The sequence below is a fragment of the Citrus clementina genome, unplaced genomic scaffold (assembly GCF_000493195.1).
Source record: "Citrus clementina cultivar Clemenules unplaced genomic scaffold, Citrus_clementina_v1.0 scaffold_2, whole genome shotgun sequence".
Classification (NCBI taxonomy): Eukaryota; Viridiplantae; Streptophyta; class Magnoliopsida; order Sapindales; family Rutaceae; genus Citrus; species Citrus x clementina.
This window is the reverse complement of record NW_006262688.1, coordinates 33,801,415-33,823,163: the sequence shown is the minus strand read 5'-3', so window position 1 is coordinate 33,823,163 and position 21,749 is coordinate 33,801,415. Positions and strand designations below refer to the sequence as shown.

Here is a 21,749-nt window from a genome sequence, read left to right as displayed (position 1 = left end):
TGAGCTAAGCAATTTTTTCTATCCCTTTTATGACTTTTCAAATATCAAGATCAATGGGCAGAATTACCTAAAATATTTTAAGCATAGGGAAATTATTTGCATCTAAAATATATGGAACACGACACTGTTATTGGCTCACCATTTTGAAGAAGTTTTTAAACATACTTTCACTAATCCCAAAAATAGTCCTTAATATAATCAAATCCCCCTAGTCACTTTAGCATTTTCTTCTAAAATAATCTATTACATATTCATGAAATAGAAAGAGCAAATAGAAGAAAATCAATAAAAACGACCAATTGTGGCATGGACTCATTTTGGCATAGATTAATTGTTTCAAGTGAGTAAGAAAATGATGTTCAAGAAGAAACGGTAGATCCCGCGAGTGTTAAAAGTAAACAGTACTTTATTTTAAAAAATAAATTGTCTTAAATAATAATTATTTTCAGTAAGATTATTTTATAATATAAAATTATATTAAAATATGGTGTTAGAGTATATTTTAGAATGCAAGTACTCTTGTCATTCAAGAATTAAAAAAAAAAAAAAAATTCGTGCATAAGCTACTAACACCACAAGAGCAACCATAAACAAGTTTAAGTATACCCCATTTCGGTGAACAAAATAAATTATCTTGTTTGAGGGTGTATGGTACAATTTTGACTCTATTTGCTGGTATTTTTCTCATATCTTTCATTTTGCTTTTCCTAGCGTGTGGTTTAGTATTTTCCTTATTTATCTCATGTTCCTTTCGTGAGGTGCAATATTTTTTACTTGGGCCTTACTTGACATTAGTTGTAATTTTTAAATTACAACACTAAAATATTTAGTAAATACAAATTGATATGATTTCAAATTTCTATTAATTTAATTCACCACTTATATAATAAAAAATCTATAATATCTTTAGTATTTTCTTAAGATTATTATTTAAAAATCATATATATTACATATTATTTATAAATATAAATTTTTTAATCAATAACCATTAGTTTTAAGCTACACAACCTCAATAGTGCCTTAAGATCAATTTTCTTACATTGTTACAACTTCTAGTAACTCTCATTACGAATACATATTGTTATTATATGGATTACTATGTTGACCCGCTATTGCGGATATACAGTATACCGCTATTAATTATTATATGTTTAACTACTTTGACTTTTCAAACTCGCATTGCGAATTGGCCGCAGAAATCGAAATTTTCAAGTGAATCTATATATACACATACACATATGGTAGACCATAAGGAAACTGGTAGGCTTAGTCCTGAGAGAAGTTAGGGGTAAAGTGTAGACGAAAACAATTGAACTTATGGGTGACATTGAAAATCAAGGGGTCACTCTAAGAGAGATGTTTGAAGGTCAAGTTCATCTGAAAAAGGGTGTCATTAAAATTTTAAGTTCCATGTCACTCAAATGTGCGGTTGAGCTAGGCATAGCGGACGTAATTCACAGCCACGGACGACCGATCACTCTTTCTGAGTTGGCCTCAGCTCTTAACATTCAGCCTACAAAAACTCGTAGTCTATTCCATTTCATGCGTCTGTTCGTTCACGTGGGCTTGTTTTCAAAAACCAAAGTTGTCAACCACAACGAACAAGAAGAAGCATATGGCCTCACGCCTACTTCTACCCTGCTCATCAAAGATAATTCTTACTGTTTGTCACCACTTGTTACTGGATTGCTTGACCAAGATTTTGTCTCTTCATTCCAGTATTTAAGTAGTTGGTTCAAAGCGAACGATCTCACGTTATGGGAAACTGTACGCGGGTTGAAGTTTTGGGACTATCTGAGCCAGAACCCTGGATTAAGCCAGCAGTTCAACCAAGTAATTGAAAGTGATTCTGCAATGGCAACCTTGCTTGTCAAAGACTGCAGCCCAATCTTTCAAGGGTTGCGCTCCATGGTTGACGTAGGAGGTGGAACGGGTGCATTCGCGAGAATCATATCTGAAGCATTCCCCGGCATCAAGTGCACAGTACTTGACCTCCACATGCTGTCACTGACATGCCTCAGACAGTCAGACTGACAACTTTAAATACATAGAGGGTGACATGTTTCAGTTTATTCCTCCGGCAGACGCCTTTTTCTTCAAGGTAAAACAAACACACACACACACGCGAGTGCGTTCCAATGAGGGTTCTTGTGCTTTATTAAAACGTGGGAACCATTTTTTAACATTGTAAAAGTCGTTCCTGTACTTTCATGAAGTACGGAAATCTCAGTGAAGATTATATATATATATGCACACACACACACACACATTGGAAGATGGTGTATGAATACGCGTGAAATAATTTTAATTAATGGTGGATATTAATTATTAAATGGGTGATTGGCATGCAGACGGTTTTTCATTTTTTTGATGACGAGGATTGCTTGAAGCTATTGAAGAAATGCAGAGAAGCTATTGCAAGCAATGGTGAGAGAGGAAAGGTATTAATCATAGATATTGTAATCGATGAAAAGGAAGATGACCGTGAATTAACAGAATCAAAGCTCTTGTTTGACATTTTTATGAACTTTAATGTTGGTGGAAAAGAGAGAACTGAGCAAGAATGGGGAAGTCTTTTCGTGAACGCCGGTTTCACTGACTACAAAATAGCTCCTATATTTGGTATCAAGTCCCTCATTGAAGTCTATCCGTAAAGAATCGATCAATCCCCCAATATTCGATCTTCAAATAATTTCCAAAGTAAATTTAAGAGTAAAGGATTTGTACTTTGTTATTGCTCCGAATATCTGTTTCTGCTGGCAGTCTTGTCTCTGCTGTTTTCACTCTGCTAATAAATTCGGTATCTTTCTCAACGTTATGTCATTGAGAAGAAGCAATTCATAAATCTAAGACTTTGGAAGTATATATTTCACTTGAGTCCTATCAGATTAAATTCTTTGTCCGTTAGGTTGTTGACCACCAGTTTTGACAGTTAAAAATCATTTTCAGCTGATTGTGCTAGTCTAGATAGCTTTAATGCTGGCAAAAAATCATTTTCAGCTGATTTAATTTGCAAAATGTAGCAATGAGGTTGAGAGGCTAGATGCTAATATGCAAAATAATACACATCTTAGAGAAAATCAGTATGCATGAGTAGTGGATTATCAAGAAGAGCATCTTCATTTCTGGATATTCTCAAACGCAAGCCAATGAAAGTACACGAAACCTCTTCCCAAAAAAAAATAAATAAATAAATAAAATAAAAGTCAACGAAACCAAGAGAATATCCAGAAATGAAGATACTTTGCTTAACGATAGTGGATTGCCTGAAGTCCGAACACACTCAAGTTAATTTGTTTTAAATCGATGACCTGCTTAATGATTGGTATTAGTTTGCCTCACTATTTGATACTTCAGACTCTTATGTTTGGATTTTAGAATTCAAACTTCAATTAGCTAGGGAAGATAAATGATTGCTTGTAGTATATTATCATCGGCTTAAATCTTGGGGGTAAAAGGCAACATGATATATCGTCTTCAAAACAATTGGATAATTAATTAAGTTGCCAGCTAAAAACAAGGATATCCCCCCAACCCATAGCTTGGAAGTTTGATCGATCATAAATCAATAATTTTATAAAACATACAGTTGTCCTAATGATGAAATCGGCAAATTTCGTTTTTAACGTGTCAAATAGATGCCTTGTGAATCGGAAGAAAAGATTGCAGCAAGTTAGCACAAAAAAAACATAAGTGGAAAAGGTCAGATTAGACTTAAAACAAATCCGAATTTGCAGGTAGTACTAGTAGCACAGATTTTATAAGTAAAGTGAGAATTAAGCGGGTTTACATCGCTCTTTTTGGCACAAAGAAAGTCGAAGCATGACTTTCCAAAAGGAGTACCTTGATCTGGTTTTGGTCCCCTTGGGGCTGCTGATCATGTTTACATACCATCTATTCCTTCTTTACAGATACCTTCATCATCCTCACACCACAGCCTTCGGCTTCGAAAACAACGATAAAAGAGCTTGGGTCGAAAGATTTATGCAGGCACCTAGCTGCTACCTAGCTCCTATTTCATTGTCGATTATTATAATTTTATACATTCATCCAATTTAATTTACTGCATGCAGGTTGAGAAGAAGGACGCTGGTGTAGCTATAACGGTGATAACATCAAACATATCTGCAGCAACATTTTTATCTACAGTCTCCTTAACTCTGAGCTCTCTGATTGGGGCCTGGCTTGGCAGCTCAACAAATAACATATTTGAGAGCGAACTAATATTGGGAGACACTAGGGCATCCACCATCTCAATCAAGTACATAAGCCTTCTCTCGTGTTTTCTACTAGCTTTTTCTTGTTTCGTTCAATCCACCAGGCATTTTGTCCACGCTACTTATCTCATAAGCATGCCAGAAGACAACGTCCCTGTTAAGTACGCCGAGATAGCCATTATTAAAGGTGGTGAATTTTGGTCACTAGGACTTAGAGCTTTATATTTTGCCCTTAATTTGCTCCTTTGGTTTTTTGGTCCTATACCTATGTTTCTTTCCTCCATTATTCTAGTCATTATCCTCCACTATCTTGACACCAATACAACTCCCCTACATAACTACTCTACTTCGGAGAGCTGTACGGATCAAAAGGTCGCTGACAGAATTTACGGGAAGGCTACATTTATCGATCATAATAACAATCGTGGGTGTGGGTTAAGGTAATAATTATTATTACTATTAATCACTTCCTGTAACCCCCGCCCATCCCCAAAAAAAAAAAAAAGTATACTTTAGGAAGTAGATTCCACTCAAGTTTTATTTAAAGTCTTAATTGTTCCGTGAACTAAAAATAGAATTATTTTTCATATACTGTACGTTTTAGTTGGATTTATCTACCAACTACATAGATACCCATTCTGAATTCTGACGATATATAAAAGATTCTTGCGGTTGCCTAATGGTGGCTCTTGAACTCATACCTTCTCAGCAAATCATTAATTATTATAATGAAGGCCAATGTAGGCCAAGTCATGGCCCATGGCATCTGATGAAAAGTTTTATCAACCCAGTTCATTGTAGGCCCAAACTGGACTCATTGATGCCTGATTGACCCTAGTTATTTTCTTTTTGACAGATTCGATTTGAAATTTTGATCAATGTTGGGACGATATGATTGCTTAAGAAGGACTCTCGGAGTTGACACTAAAACTCAATTTTGTCGTAGAAAAATGCCATACAAGATATCTACATCTTCCTCATTACAAGACATTTGAGAATGAGATTTTATAGATGAATTATATAATTGAGTTTTCTCATCAAATTATCCGATCTGAATTGATAGATTCAAGATCATTCTGATTTGACAAAGAAATGTGAAAATTGGGTTTTTGCTTAAATGTTGTTAAACTCCGTTGTGTATACTTGGATATTATTGATTCACGGCCGAAGTGGAATTGTGCATGAGCCATGCAGGAAAGTAATTGTCACATATATAACTGATATACACTCACATAAATTAATAATTATTGCTATGTTTTTCATGAATTATATACTTTATTTACACCATGTCAAATTAAAAAGACAGCTTGGTAGTGTGTGTAAAATTAGGGGTCTAGACCATATTAAAGTAAGGAATAAGGTAAAAAAATAATAAAACAAATATTTTAATACATTACAAGATAAAATGTAATGAAGTATGTATTTTTTCTTGTAACTTATTTCTAACTTTTATATGGTAAAGAATTCTTGATTAGAAATATTATTATTACAAGACAAAAAATTATCTAAAATATAAATTAAGTATAATATGTGTCGAAATTATAATATGTAGTGAGATATATGCTGCTTGACGAACATCAAATTGCAACTGCAACGAGTGCATGAAGTATCACAGCAAACTCCTTGGAAGAAAATTCAATTTCAGGCAACATACTGAATGAATAGCAACGGGACCAGAAGTATTTTGCCGATAAATGAGCTTGAGAAGCACAATGCCGAGTTAGCTCTTGTATCGCTCTGTTAGCATGCATGCACGGATCACTAGCTAGTGGCTTACTTGTAGAGTTATATGTTAAGAGCCTCTGTACATAACATCTGATTTTGCGATAAGACAAAAAAAAAAAACTAAAACTTATATATTGAGATAAGAAATTTCCTTTGTTCGGCTGATTCACACACGCGCACGCGCGAGGTGATGAGGATAAATATATGTCAAGGTGGAAATTTGAGTAGATGAGAACTCGAAATTAATTTTAAAGAGTTGTGGGAAAGTATCAGCCGTTCATCTTGAGTTTATCCCGTGTTAAAAAAATATTACAAAAATTTTATTTTGTTCAATTTTAAACCCTTAGTCTATATTTTGCATCACCCATCCACCATTTTAGTAACCGCCGTTAATCATTTAATTTTTTAATAAATTAACTATTTTACCCTTAAAGCCAAAAAAAAAGAGAAAGGAGAAAAAATAAATAAATCAACGTTCCCCATACACTAAGTTGCTCAGTACTTTAACAAAACAAAAAAAGACACTCATGAGAAAGATATATTAATTATCAAGAAATATATTAAGAAATAGAAGTTGCGAAATAAGATTGGTACTCAGGGAGATCATTAGCGAGATCGAAGTCGACACCTTTGATGGTTCTTGGAGTAGTTTTCAAACAACCGCAAACGGCCTGGCAGTCGAGGTGCGGTGGCGGTTGCAACATTAGATGAGATTTTTTTTTTCTCTCCTTTTGAAGGCTTCAAGAATAAAATAGTCAATTTATTGTAATTCTTTTAAATTATTAATCACAGTTTACCGCAATGGTTGGTGGATGAATGATATAAAATGTAAATCGCGGGTGAATAATTGAACAGAATAAGATTTTGATGAAATTTTTAAAATGAATTTTCTTAAGTTACATGCACGTAACTTAACATTAATCTTTTAAAATACATCATACACTTAAAAGATGGGCAGCTGATAATTTTTTAAGAAAAAAAGTAATAATATTGTTATATTAAGAAAAGAAAAAGATAACACCATGTGTGCCATTGAGTTGAGCCTGGCCTCTGAGTCCGACGCCTTAAATGCAGATTTGGCCGTTCCTGGCCGTACGATCAAAGCGATGTAACCTTATAAAAGTAGGCCCAACAGCCTGTGATCCAGACAACGACCTGTCTAGTTCCTTTTGGCAAGTCTGAGTGGGACCCACCCACCACAGAGACCTGCCACGTGCCCTAAATGCAGAAGTGGAAAGAAAGAGTTTTTGATGCTTTGAATGACAGACAACAGAGCTACAATAAATTAATTAAAAGCCAACTCTTCAGACCACATGGATATACCCGAAATGACCTTCACTACCCTTGAATCAAGATCATCAGAGGGCTCGTGAAACAGAAACGTGTACGGGCAGGAATAGCAAGCTGCGGCAGCGAAAGAAGGTGGCCACAACACACAAAAGTTGCTGGTAAGGGGGGGGGGGGCGTTGGGGCGCGTGTAAGCAAGTAAAGAGTGATTGACGTGACTAAAGTACGATGAAAGGCTGAAAGAAGCAGAGAGAGCACCCGCGTAAAAGTCGAGGGGTCCTCCCTGCAAAAGCCTAACACTTTAGTCATTGAGTCTGCTTCTTTGATCTTGACCCTTTCTCTCTGATTGCGTGAAATCGCTAATCCCACGCGCACTCTCCTCGATCATGGCACTTGTTGGTGGGGGTGTGTTTCACGCTCTTTGAGGAAAGTATTGCTGGCAGGCTGGCACTGGTATTTTCTCAGTTGTCAGTGATCAGTATGAACAGAAGACATGGAAAACTGATGTGATTTTTTGTGAGAGAACACTGTATATATACACACACTTATCCATTCCTATTTTTATTTATTTATTAATCACATGATTACGAACTTGATTTGGCCACTGACTAACAGTCCAACTGAGCCATTCATTCATTATACTGGCTCTAGAGTAAATCAGATTAACTAACGGTTCCCCGCATTTATTAAGTAACCATATGAACATTTTCTTGGAAAAAATTTTTCATTTGGCCAACATTGTGGCTTCTGCTTCTAAAGACGAATCGATTGAAATGTAAAGAAAATGAAATTATTAGAGGAAGAGTGCAGGACGGACCCGCCGGTGGTGGAACAGTTGTATCGTCCTGCACATTTGCCTTTTATGCCTTAACAATTGTCAAATTTCATTGAGCATCTTGTACTCTCAAAATATTAATAAGTATTATGATACTCTCTTTATTTATGAAGTATCAACAAGTATTCTGATATTTTCCATTTACATGCACGGTTAAGATTCAAATTAGTAACTTATACTGTTTGTTTTTTATTTACAATTCTTTTTTAAAGTATTTTTTGGTTTAATACATTACACATTAATATTAGGATTGGGTATAATCTGATTTGGTTTGGTTCTATGTCGAAAACCCAAAACCAATTAGTTCGTAAATTTGTGAACTGAAAAAGAACCAAGCACTAGACCCGAACAAAATTAAATCGGATCAATTTAGTTCCATGGTTTGGTTGAATTTGGTTTGGTTTGATTATTTAATCTGATTAAATTTGGTTTTATTTAGTTTGAACAACTTTAGAATATGTATTCAATAAAAAAAAAAAAACAACATGACGGTCGTATACTAATACTTCAAAGACAATCATGATAAAAATCTACAAATAATAAACAACATGTTAAAGTCCAATACAAATCAAGCAACATAACAAAAGTCTACCATGGAACAAAATTACATAATTTAGAATGAGTTTGACGGTTGTGATGTGCTCTAGGCTAGAGTTTTCACTAGCATTCTATTTCTAATTTCCTAATTCTTAAATTTTTTTTTTTTAATCTCTGAACCATTTGGTTCTTTGGATTAGTTTGGTCTTGAATTGAATCAGACATAAACCAATTGATTCAAAAATTTTCAAATCATTTGGTTTTTATTATTTGAAACGAACCAAATCAAACTGCCATAATAAGATTTGGTTCAATTCAACTTGCATATAATTAAATTAAATGCCCACCCCTAATTAACACGTGAAGGAGTTCTATTACACGAACCATCTTAGTATCTTATTCTTTCATATTTTCATTTTATCCTGTTATTTAATTCATAACCCTTTATAAGTATACTATGTGGTTGATATTAAATTATATGTTCCCCATAAAAAGTAATGCTAGTTTTAATGTTATTTATACTATATATTTAATTATTATTTTTAGTTTATTTTTTTATACTAAGCTTGAAGAAATACATAGAAATTGGAGATTGGGAGTTAAAGATTACATCTCCAATGTTAGCAACGTAAAATTGTAAATTTACCCCTAATGTAATCTAACCGACTAAACTACCTAGCTTGTGGCAATTTTTGATTTTTGATTTGTATTCATCCTTTTAAATTGCATTAAAAATTTTACTGCAACACTACTCGGTGAGTTTTTAACTCTTCCAACATTGAACTTACAAACTCTTCCAACACTACTTTATAAGTAATTTATGAAACATGCGTGTCTCTCGTCAAATTATTGATGTATTAATTAATACAGGCCAAATTACAGAACATGCGTGGCTCTTGTCAAGAAAAATGACAAATTTTATGACGAGATTTCAGATTATTTGCTATTGAAAATCCTCAATTAGTTTCCTTTTGAATTAGCTTTCACATGATTTGTTGGAGATGAAGTGAGTGGAGTAGATAAAGTCCATTGACCCTGGTGGAGAAAAATCCACAAAATAAAAAATTGTCTCTATTAATTTCTTTAATTTTTTTTTGGGAAAATTTTTTTGTCAAAGAAGATTAAATAAGATAAGCTCTCGCTCAAGAATTTATTTGAGCGTAGATGAATATGCTAATGCCGACAGTTGGAGAAGAAGAAGAAGAAAAGAAGAATAAAAATCGAGAAGAACAAGTGCTAAATGAAATTAAACAAAGGATTTAGACAGGAAAATATTTATTTTTACAAAATAATTCAAAATAAAAATGAGTACAAGGTGCTCAATAAAATTTAGTATTTGTGAAGACATAGAAGAAAAGTGGAGGTACGGTACAACCATCGCGCCACAGCGGGATCCGAGAAAGGCGCAGATGTTTAAAGAGCTTAACTCATGAAATATTACGTATAGGTACTACCTACCAAAGGGCAACTTTTAATGATATCAAGCATTTGGCATTACTAGTTTCCTCTGTGTAACTTTTTTTTTTTTTAATTTTTACCGACCCATGCGTGGAAGATATTTTTTTTCAAATATTGGTTAATTATAGTTTTAACCGTGCATTTAAAATATTTAAAATAAATTTTGAAAAATGAAAACGGTCAGATGAAAAAGCATTTCTTTTTGAACTTTTCTATTGGGGTGTTTGTACTATGATGCGGCTGTTGGCATACAGCAAGGGAAAAAGGCTCCTTCTCGTTAATATATATATAAATAAAAAAGAAAGGTTTCCCACTTGAGCATTTTTTTTTTTTTTTTTAATGTGGTAACGTGAAAGATTGCGTGTGCATTAATCAAGACATCAAAATCTACTAATCAAAAAGCATGTTACATTTTGTCTGACCGTGGCCTAGCCCCAATACCTTTTTTTTTAAATTCAACTGCGAGGTTGGTTCAACTTTGCCGCCTAATTAGCTAGCCCACCCCTGAATCCTCATCCCACCCAGTAACAACTAACGAGTAATTATCTCTCTTTTTTTTTCTTTTAAACTAATAATAAATTATCTCTGTTAATGAACAGAATTTTGTGGTCAAATTTCGGATCTTCAATTAGATATAGACAACCCTAGGTTTAGCAAATGCGTAGGTTACCAATAAATAATTATTGGAAGAGAAAAAAGTAAAGCCATGAACATTAACTTCAACTTTTATTTCCCTCCTTAATTTTTGGTAATTCCCACCTTTCCCACTTGATATGCATAATTGATTTGCAAGAAAGTACTCTGCTAATCAATCACCACACCAGACACTAGGGACAGAAAATGTCAAAGTAAGAAAGAAAGAAAGAAAGAAAAATAAATAAATAAAGTTAAAAGGGAGACAGAAGGGAAATCACAAGAAGATAAAAGGGTTAATTTTGTCCTGCCCCCAACTGTTTCAACATTTTTCGCCACACACCCATATGTTTCGAAAATACTCACTCCACACCCAATTCCGTTAATTTGACCGTTATGTTTAACGGAGCTATTTGAAATTTAAGCAAATATCCAAAATACCCCTTATCTTGAATTAGAGAAAAATAAAATGAGATAAAATATTAATTTAATAATTAATGTTTACATTAAAAAATTTATTTAAAGGTAATTAATAATAATTTCATCAATTAAATTATCAAATAAATTTAATTTATCATCATCAAATAATATTTAGGATATGAATTTTCAAATTTGCCCTTTGACCGTTAGAATAAACGGTCAAATTAACGGAATTGGGTGTGGAGTGAATATTTTCGAAACATATGGGTGTGTGGTGAAAAATGTTGAAACAATTGGGTGCAGGACAAAATTATCCCAAGATAAAATAATGTTCTCTTTCTCTATCTATAAATCTTGGGGCCCGTTCAACGACCCTTCTGCTTTTCGTTTGTTCAATCTTTAATCAGAATCTAAAATTAACTTTGAGGTACTTCTGCTGTCGTTTACGGGGCGCAATTATTTAATATTAATTAGGCCGACTTCGAGCGTCAATAATCATGGTTAAAATTTTATTATTGCGGAACCAACCATAATATATTCCATATGGGACAAACAAACCAATTGTCGCCAGATGCGAAAGGGTTAAAAAAAAGAAAAGAAATAGAAAATGGTCAAACGACATTATGATAAGATCGGTTAAGATAAGAATTATGGTTAATCATGTTAGAGCCAAACAATATCATAACACAAGCAATATCAATTTCATCCATGTCTAATGAACTTTTAACCTATGGGTGCACGTGAGTCTTGTTACAATCATTCCATAAATGCTTTTGCTTTTATCTTTTTTTTTATTTCCCCTTTTGTGCTGTTAACAATATTTTAATTGACGGATTATAATAACAGCATTTATCTATCTATTTAGAATTTTTTTTTTTTTTTTTTTTATAAAAAAAACTAGTTTTCAGTCAAATTAATTGACTGATTTCTGGCACAAAACTGAAATTCCCTCGAAAAAATTGGATGTGACAAAAAAATGGTAATGTCCAAACAAGGCCTAGTCGTGGTCGCAGGCGTAGTGAAAATAGTACAATTTTACGTTGATGGTTTCCCAACAAGGCAACCAATCAACGGAGAATTTCACCTTCAAATTTGGAAAATATTGAATAAAGAAAAACTTATCGGAGCGCCCCGGTTTTTAATGATGACACAGTACATTGCCCGTCTTAAACATGAACGCTGGACGCTATTTTTGCTTTAAATTATTTGTTAACTAAATAAGAGCAAGAGCCGCTCCAGTTATCAAAAAGTTGCGAGCGCTCCAATCAGGGGCCGGCTAATAATGAAGCAATCTCAGTGCGGTAGGTGGGACTGACGCAAAAGGGTAAAGCGAAGCAAAAGGGCAAAGAGATGGAGATGTCGCATCACATTCTCAATGCAGCGCGTTCATCACCCTCGCACGCCGTGGCGGGTGTGTTTTTTTTAAAACGATCAATTAATTATGCACCCTTCAAATTTACTGAAGTTTTCTTTTAAAAAATAAATAAATTTTTATTGAAGTTCAATTTATTATGGTTTGGGTTGTATCTAAAAATATATGAACCAATAAAGTTGAGAAATACTGTTATTATAATAAAAAAATAAAAAATAATTATCAAATCTTCTTAATTGGAGGTGAGTTGATCAATGATAAAAGATTATTGTCATAATTTTACTCATGTAATTGTTTCAATATCTGGCTTGAATAAGAAAACCATGAATAAGTACTAATATTTCATGCAACAACACACAAATTTAACAAAAAAGATACTGCGTTTTTATCTTCAAAACTAATTGTCAATTTTTTTTTTTTATAAAAAACATTTCAGAGGTTGTCTTCTTGTCTTCTCAGTTTTCGCAAAACTAACAATAATAAAAAAAAATTGAGAAAATCACAGTGATAAAGTACCCACGCCACAAAGAGTGCGCGTGGAAAAGAGGGTTTCCAAGAAAAGATAAAACACATAAAGTGGGGTGATTGCCAATTGGGCGCTGAGTAGTAACCCGTTTTGTCCGGGTTATATGGCTAGCCCTGCTCTGCCCCTACTGTCCCTGTGAAATTGTGAATTGGGCATCAGCCTACGGCCTATCAGCGCCTTAGCCCCCCTAGGCCCGTGCTGGGTTCTTTGCCATTGATGTCTCTGATGGTGATAAAGACCTGCTCCTTTTCATTTATTGTCATTTCTCGCACCTTTTCTTTTCTTTTCTTTTTTTTTTCCCCTCTCTCTCTCTCTCTCTCTCTACCTATCTTCAATTTACACTATTACCCTCCATCCTTTTAAGTCCAGTATTATATTTATTCATATATGACCACCGGCCGGCACACCTTTCTAAACTGCAATTACATTTGCATAAGTCATTTAACCTACCGATGGCAAATTTGTTTAATTTCGCAGTCATTCCGTGCTTTGTTAGTAATGAACAATTATCCTTGATTGGAGTTTCAGATATTACTGTCAAATTTTGCTGGGATTCCTTTGATATGTGCCATAAATTGTTTTGTGTAGACGATGAATTATATTTACTGATACCTTTTTTTTATAATTGTTTTTAGGTAATATTTCAATTTTATGATACCTACAATTAGACACCTTTAAAAGTATTTATATTATCACGTAAAATTATCTTCACTTATTTAATTTTGAAACCAAATAGTAAACATTTCAAGATAATTTCTTTTTTAAAAGAGTAGGAAGTAAGAAATATTGAGAAGATAAAAGCGATGAGGTTAACTTATCACTACAATTATGATCTTATGTAAAGATAAATGTTAGCCGGTCGACTTAATTTGACCTTAATTGTGGTAGGCATGGCAATTGCTAATGATTAACAAAGCAAGTAGTGTATATTTTTCTTTTCCTTTTTTTTTCGCTAAATTAATGATTAAAACTAGATAGATTGCAAAATCAAATTAAAAGCGACGAGCCTCTTAATTAATATAAATTATCTTTAGTTACAGTAATTAATTAGTTGATGAAATTACCTGTTATTAAATGTTATTGCTTTTAAGTGAATTACATGTTCCCCTATCGGGTAGGCATAAATGACAGGTAATTGTCATTGCTTTTTGCCTAAGAAAACAACTCATAATGGCCTACAAGGCCATATGGGAAAGTCAAAACTTTTGGGCAAGAGAGAAAAAAAAAAAGAGTTGTTGATGAATGCGTAAACTTTCTTTTGAACTTATTGATACAACTTGGACCGTAATGTTTGTTTTGGAAATTTACTTCTATTTTTTGCCAAACATGAATGTGCTTAGGCTACACCAAAAAGAATGTAGGTTAGATTTGTGTTAGAAAAAGTTAGACCCAATTTCGGAAGTTTATTTAGTATCTAATCTCTCAAGGCTTAACTATTTTGGAGAAATAGTTATATTCATGGTAGATGTTAGATCGATTATAATATCTAATAACATTATAACGCACTAATTCTCAAAAATACAATTAGAGCATAGTGTTAGTGTTAGTACATAGAAGTTGTTAAATAAGCCATGTGAGGAAGGGACATGAATGAGAATAGAGGAAGTAGAAGGGGACAGAATAGACATCCGCCCGGAAATACAGGGCGGCCGTACAGAAAGAAACTCCCCTTCCATCTTTTCTTGGGTGTTGAGATATGGTATTTAAAGAATCGATTATATTATATATCATTATTATAAAACCAATAAGCCCCCCCTCCTCACCCTCATAAAGAAATTGAAAAATAGAAAAAAGCAGAAGGGCTCAACTCAACTGGCTCTCTCTCTCTCTCTCTCTCTCTCTCTCTCTCTCTCTCTCTCTCTCTCTCTCTCTCTTATTCTGTCTTTCTGCCACACATCACACCTAGCGCCAGCAGACTCAGCATTGCAGAAGCAGCAGCAGCAGTTGCAGCACTGCTCTGCTTCTCAGCACTGCAGATGAGAAAAAGCACATGAATACACATACTACTTCTATGCATGTACACAGTACACATGACCACATACCCATCTCTTCTTTTTAAAATCCTTCTTTTTTATTTCCAATTTAAACCCCATTAAAGCTTGATTTGATTTCTACCATCCCCAATTTCATAAATCATAATTATTAAAAAGTAAAATAAAATTATTTTCTTTTTCTTTTTCTTTTTCCTTCCCCCTAGAGTCAGTGTCTTTACTCATCACTTCCTTTTAACATTGACGAAGTTGCAGCAGCCAGCAGCACTTAAAACACTTGCCTCTAAAATGCAGTCATGAAACTCTCTCTCCTTCTCGCTCTCAAAAGCACTTGTTTTTCACAACTTTTTCTTCTCAGCTTCCACTACAACACCATTGTATCGTTCTAAGCATCTCTCTAAAATGGTGGGTTTGATTGATCTTAACACAACAGAAGACGATGAGAATCCGTCATCGGGATCTTTATCTCCGTCCTCTTCTTCTGCTTCTGCCTTGAGTGCTTCTGGTTTCGCTTTAGCTCCTGCTTCTGCTTCTGCTTCTGGGGTGTCTTTAGAGCTATGGCACGCATGTGCAGGGCCACTAATATCTCTGCCCAAGAGAGGCAGTGTGGTCGTTTACTTCCCTCAGGGACATTTGGAGCATGTCTCCGATTTTTCCGCCGCTGCTTCAGCTGCTTATGATCTCCCCCCTCATCTGTTTTGTCGGGTTGCTGATGTCAAGCTCCATGTAAGTTTTAACTTTTTATTATTATTATATAACTAACTAACTACCCTATTTCTAACATAAATCACTACATGTGTGTTATATATTGTCAATTTTTAAGTTGCGCTTCTGGAGTGTTTTTTAGACAGACTAATGAGTGTTGTTTGGTTTTTGTTACTTTTGGTGTCAGCTTCAGGGCATTTGAAGTTTGAATTTTTCTTTTTCCTTCGAGGGCCTTTCATTATTGTTGCAAATTCCCAAAAAAAAAACACTATATTTTGTTCTCTTTAGGTGTCTTGATTTCGGTCTTGTTTTCTTGGCAAGATAATTGGGGGGGGAAATGATTTTTGAAGTATTGTGTTTCTGTGATGTAAATATAAATTAGAAGACAATTGGAGCTAATTCTGCTATGAAAATGTCTAAACTTTTAAGTTCCATTAGTAAGTGATGGCAAGTGCTAGTTAGTTTCAATATTTTTCCTCTTTCTTTTTCCTTTAGGAATTTACTCGTCATCTGATGCTTTGTTCTCTTGTTTCTGTATACTTTTTTGCAGGCAGAGGCGGCAAGTGATGAGGTTTATGCGCAGGTCTCACTGGTTCCAGATGAGGTGAGCTGTATTCCCATTTTGTATTTTATTTGATTTGCTGTCTAAATCAGTTGTTTTTCTTTTTCCTTTTTACCTGAATGTTTGTTCTGTATAGCTAATTGAGCAGAAGGTGCGTGAAGGGAAAATTGAGGAGGATGGTGATGAGGAGAGTGTTGAGGTGGTTGCTAAGTCTTCAACACCCCACATGTTCTGCAAGACCCTCACGGCTTCTGATACTAGCACTCATGGAGGCTTCTCTGTACCTCGTCGAGCTGCAGAAGACTGCTTCCCTCCCCTGGTAACTATTGTGCATTTGCCTCCTCAATCATTCATTGACTTTACAATGGTTCAAAATGAACCATGTGTAATCAATACATTGTTCAAATACTGTAGGACTATAGTCAACAGAGGCCTTCACAGGAGCTTGTGGCAAAGGATCTCCATGGCCTGGAATGGAGGTTCCGGCACATTTACAGGGGTATGCCAAAAGTAGCAAAGTATCTTTGCCTTTAGAGATGTGTATGATGACATGTTTGTTCCAATGCTGATATTTTAAGTAATACTTTTCTTCTTGGTTTGAGCAGGGCAACCACGGAGGCATTTGCTGACTACTGGATGGAGTGCATTTGTTAATAAGAAGAAGCTTGTTTCTGGAGATGCTGTGCTTTTCCTTAGGTATTAAAGACCTTACACTGTTAAGAATACTAACCGTTCTTTGTTATTCTAATCTGATTAATGTCACAGGGGTGAAGATGGTGAATTGAGACTTGGAATCCGAAGAGCACCTCATGTAAAAAGTGGTGCTACTTTCCCTTCTTTCTGCAGCCAACAGTCGAGTCCCAATTCTGTCACAGAGGTGGTTGATGCCATAGCTAGGAAGCGTGCTTTCAGCATTTCCTACAATCCAAGGTGTATTGCTGCTCCCTTCATTTAGCATTTTTATGTACAGAATAACAGCGTCACTACCTGGATGTTAGTATGTGAATCTGCCATATTCTAGAGTATATAGTGTGCTCGCATACAGGCGTCTCCCTATCTCCAGTCAATAGAAATTACTTTGATTTATATGGCGTTGCACTCTTGGATTAATGCATGTTATGGTGTTCCATTAAAAATATATATTATACAGCAAAAAGTTAAACATTTTAATGGTTTCAATGGATGCTGTCATCTGGCTGTTTAATTTTGTTAACTGGACAATTCCGGAACTATGCATACAACTTTATGAAATTCCGGAACTATGCATACAACTTTATGATATTCTGCTATTTCAAACTCCAACCAGCTTTATGATTGACCCTTCTCTATACCTTATGTCCTTTCTGCTTGGTGTACATTTCTTTGATAGACATATTCTGCTTGTAACTATATTTAACTAATTTATTTGTTATCTTCTTTAGAGACTTGTTTTTTTCAATTATTTCCATTCAATATCTTAATTATTATATTAGTCCATTGTGTAGGGCCAGCGCCTCAGAGTTCATAATTCCTGTCAATAAGTTTTTGAAGAGCCTTGGTCATTCTTTCGCTGTTGGAATGAGGTTCAAAATGCGTTTTGAAACAGAAGATGCAGCAGAGCGAAGGTTTAATATTTTTGAACTTGTGGCACTTAATTCAAAACACTACATTGAATCTTACTCAAGTCTTAATGACAGATACACTGGAGTGATTATGGGAGTCGGTGACATGGATCCTGTGAGATGGCCTGGTTCAAAATGGAGATGCCTGTTGGTATGAATTTGTTGCAGAGCTTGTTATCTTTCACATGTTTGTGCTTTTGTATTTAATGATAGAGAATATCAACCTTAAACATCCCATGATGAGTCCTAAGGTTGATTCGGTGTCCGTTTTCTGTCTCATCCCCCACTGTTTTCCTATGTGTTGGCTCATTATGATGCAGTTTTCATATAGTTAAGTCACAAATGACTTGCAAAATGTTCTTTGATATGCTGTAAAACCTCAGCTTTATTGTTTGTAATGGATAAATCAATTTTTCTTTTCTTGAAAGTATGGAGTGTATTATTCGTAGCCTTTCTCTAGTGGATGGATGTCTGTTACATTCTTCAATACCTAGTTAATAACTTGAATGGTCAGAGATATAGTGTGCAAATTCTTTTCCTTGGTATCCTGTCCAGTGTCCTGCTTGGTGGTACTTATCAAGATCAGTTTTGGCCTTGATATTGTTGTTCTCCTTCAAATTCAATGAAATTAATTATTGTCATTGCAAAGTTTGGATTAGCTGAGTGGGGTATGCAAATAATACTAGATTTACATGAAATTAATCTATCAAGGGAGTTTCTAATTTTTATTTTTTTTTCATCCTTTTGGTTACTCTGCACCTCAGTTCCTTTGCTTTGCATGTTTAAGATTCTAACTTTTAGTATGTGATGCATACAAATAATACTAGATTTACTAATATCAACTGTCTGTGGCTCTTTTGGCAGGTGAGATGGGATGATGTTGAGTCCAACAGGCACACCAGGGTATCTCCATGGGAAATTGAGCCATCTGGTTCTGTTTGTGGTTCCAATAACCTGATCACATCTGGTTTGAAGAGGACCAGGATTGGATTGCCTTCTGGGAAACCAGAATTTCCAGTTCCTGGTATGTCTATGTGATGAGAAAATATTTTCTTGTGAGCAATGGTTTTTTTCCTTATGCATACATAATGTTCTGACTAATCATTGCATAATTGAACAGATGGAATTGGAGTGACAGACTTTGGGGAATCTTTGAGGTTCCAGAAGGTCTTGCAAGGTCAAGAAATATTAGGTTTTAACACTCTTTATGATGGTGGTGATTGTCAGAATCTGCATCCATCTGAAGTAAGGAGGGGCATTCCTGGTTCAAATGGTTCTGGGATTGCTGCTATAGGAGATGGTAGCAGAAACCTGCAGGTGAAATCTGACATTTCCTACAAAGGCATAGGCATAGGCTTTGGTGAATCATTCCGATTCCATAAGGTCTTGCAAGGTCAAGAAATATTTCCGAAGTCTCCATATGGAAGAGCCCCTACTAATAATGAGGCTCGTAGTATTGGCAGCCTTGGAATCTCTGATGGTGTTCCGGTATCTGGATCAAGAAATAGATGGTCTGCTGTGGTGCCGGGCTATAACACTCATATGAGCCCATCTGCACCGCCTGTACAAGTGTCATCACCTTCTTCGGTGTTAATGTTTCAGCTGGCAAGCAATCCAATTTCTAACTATAATCCTCCTTATAGCTTGAACGATCAGGAGAAAGAGCAACGTGTCAACTGTCAAAGCTTTTTTCATAATTCTGAAATATATGGAGGAAAGCATGCATCATCTTCATTTCTTGACCATAGTTTCGTGGGGGGTGATCAGGAGGTCATGGATTCTATAGGTCAGTCAAATGAGCATATTTCACCACCTCTTGTAGGTCAGCCAACAGTTAGGGGCAGCCAAGATTTAGTTTCCTCGTGTAAGGGTAGCTGCAGACTCTTTGGTTTTTCATTGACTGAGGAAAGACATGTTGCCAACATAGAGGACAATGCAGCTCCAGTTGCGTCTCCTTTGAATCCTAGATCTTCTTTTCTGTCTCATGTTGGACAGCAGTTCCATCCAAAGCCTCCAGTAATGTCTAAGGCAACTGGAAGCAACTGTACCAATGTAAGCAACCACTGTGCTGTTAGAGACATGCTTTTTGATATTGCATTGTAGTGTTGTTCAATTGTAAGATAGAAATTGCAGGTTTGCAAGAAGGGGGTATTGGTAGACAAGGCTTTCGATCTCTGTAAAGCATGATGAGTGTAATGATGTGATTGGTTAGTTGAGCCATTATTTTTGTGGAGTAAGGATGGAATTTGTTTGCAAGGATCGCACATTCTTGTTGGGAGGTGAAGGGGCAGTGTGGCACCAAGAGCCAATGGTCATTTTTTAACTACTAAAAAATACTATTAACATTCTTGGGTGACTATGTGGTACAAGGCTCATCAGTTGCTACTCAAATCAGTTAACATGATTATGATTACAATCAATCAGATGTTTCCAGATTGTTTGCCTTCTGATTTTATTGATAATGCATTTTTCAGTGTCAGACCCAGCGAGTTGTGATCTCATGAAGGTTGTTGGCATTGTTTTTCAGGGAATCATGCAACATTGTCTTGGAAATTATGATATATACTAACCAAGGTGCAGAGGTAGCACCTGGGCTTGCAGAAGAAAATGCTTGTAATTGCTCTAATTATACATATGCTGTAGTAAATGATACAATTTAATTAGCTGGTGAGAAAACCAAGTGTAAGTATTTTTTTCAAAGTAACTTGATGTCATGATTATGCTTAACTCCACTATGGAAAGCAAACAACATATGTATTGTATTAATCTATTAAGTTTCCAGCGGATGTTGTCTATTCAATCTTTGAAGATTCTGCACAATTGTATTTGTTGCTAAGCTAAATGATTTTTCTGGCTTGTTTGAAATGAACAGATCAACATCCCTGTTGTGTGTCTCCATTATAATAAATTCCTAATAGTTCAAGATAAGAGAATGGCTGGCTCTTTAAATCAGCGCTTTTAGTGATCTTTAACAAGCCAAGCTGTGGACAACAGAAGCTATATAGGAAAAATGCAAAGGTCCGCAAGCTTGTATTTATCATATTATCATCACATCAGCTTTTAATTTAAATGGTTTATTTATGGTCCCCGAGCCATAAATAAAGCTAAATATGTTTGACCTTTTAACCCATGCAAATGGTCCCCGAGCCAGTTTGTCTGGGCCAGTTTAAAGCTAATGACATCCATCTGAATATGTATTCTGTGGGTTGTGTATTCAGCCTAAATATGTTTCTACATCACCTAGAAATTTCTATAACATTTTCCGAGTGCTTATTTGTTGGATTAAAGAATACGAATGATCGCATTAATACAGTAGAGTTTACTTGTTAAACATATAAAAGAATAAGAAAGAATTTTAATTGGGACTCACAAATTTAGGAATGAGAAATGAAATCTCCATTCTTGTGAGGGAGATGGAAATAAAAATGGGAAATGAGGTAAATTTTTTTTTTTTCATTTAAACTTGTAAAAATGCTCTAATATCGCTGTTAGCAAAATAATGGTATAGCAAATGCACACCTAAAGTGAAATTGGAAAATAAAGTTCACACAATGGACACAAGACTTTACATGGTTTATCTTTTAGTTTACGTCCATTGATGAAAATATGAGAAGGTGTTTTACTAGTGAAATAAAATTACAAATATTAGAGTATTTTATCTCACAACCCAATACCCTAATAAACACAAACTCTCAAAATCATTAAGAATTTTAATGCTCTCAAAACTTTCTTAATTCTTAATTTTCTTACTCCTCCAATAGAGGCCCCCTTCGTGCTCTACTCTCCCCAATTTATAGGGCAAACCAAGTCCAAAATGTCTATTTTGGTAGACTTTAAAATAATAATTTATTTGTTTTATCGAAATTGGTGGGTTTTTAAA

General features: G+C 35.0%; 2 protein-coding genes and 1 pseudogene across 4 annotated transcripts; all 3 read left to right on the top strand.

The window, feature by feature from the left end:
- Positions 1 to 1,270: 1,270 nt before the first annotated feature.
- LOC18053391 lies at positions 1,271 to 2,778 on the top strand (annotated as a pseudogene).
- Positions 2,779 to 3,810: 1,032 nt separating this feature from the next.
- LOC112101067 lies at positions 3,811 to 4,661 on the top strand. The gene is made up of 2 exons (XM_024190982.1): positions 3,811 to 3,990; positions 4,074 to 4,661. The coding sequence occupies exons 1-2, from the start codon at positions 3,823 to 3,825 to the stop codon at positions 4,659 to 4,661; spliced, it is 756 nt and encodes a 251-aa protein (XP_024046750.1). The 5' UTR covers positions 3,811 to 3,822.
- Positions 4,662 to 15,175: 10,514 nt separating this feature from the next.
- On the top strand, positions 15,176 to 20,650 carry LOC18053390 (auxin response factor 3). 3 transcript variants are annotated; one of them, XM_024192070.1, is made up of 11 exons: positions 15,176 to 15,727; positions 16,257 to 16,310; positions 16,405 to 16,587; positions 16,683 to 16,767; positions 16,874 to 16,964; positions 17,034 to 17,198; positions 17,741 to 17,872; positions 17,945 to 18,020; positions 18,734 to 18,893; positions 18,990 to 19,921; positions 20,397 to 20,650. In XM_024192070.1, the coding sequence occupies exons 1-11, from the start codon at positions 15,404 to 15,406 to the stop codon at positions 20,436 to 20,438; spliced, it is 2,244 nt and encodes a 747-aa protein (XP_024047838.1). In that variant the 5' UTR covers positions 15,176 to 15,403; the 3' UTR covers positions 20,439 to 20,650. The 3 variants fall into 3 exon arrangements, with proteins under 3 accessions (XP_024047838.1, XP_024047839.1, XP_024047837.1); XM_024192071.1 differs by lacking the exon at positions 20,397 to 20,650 and having other exon boundaries at positions 17,753 to 17,872; positions 18,990 to 20,390; XM_024192069.1 differs by lacking the exon at positions 20,397 to 20,650 and having other exon boundaries at positions 18,990 to 20,390.
- The last annotated feature ends 1,099 nt before the right edge of the window (positions 20,651 to 21,749 follow it).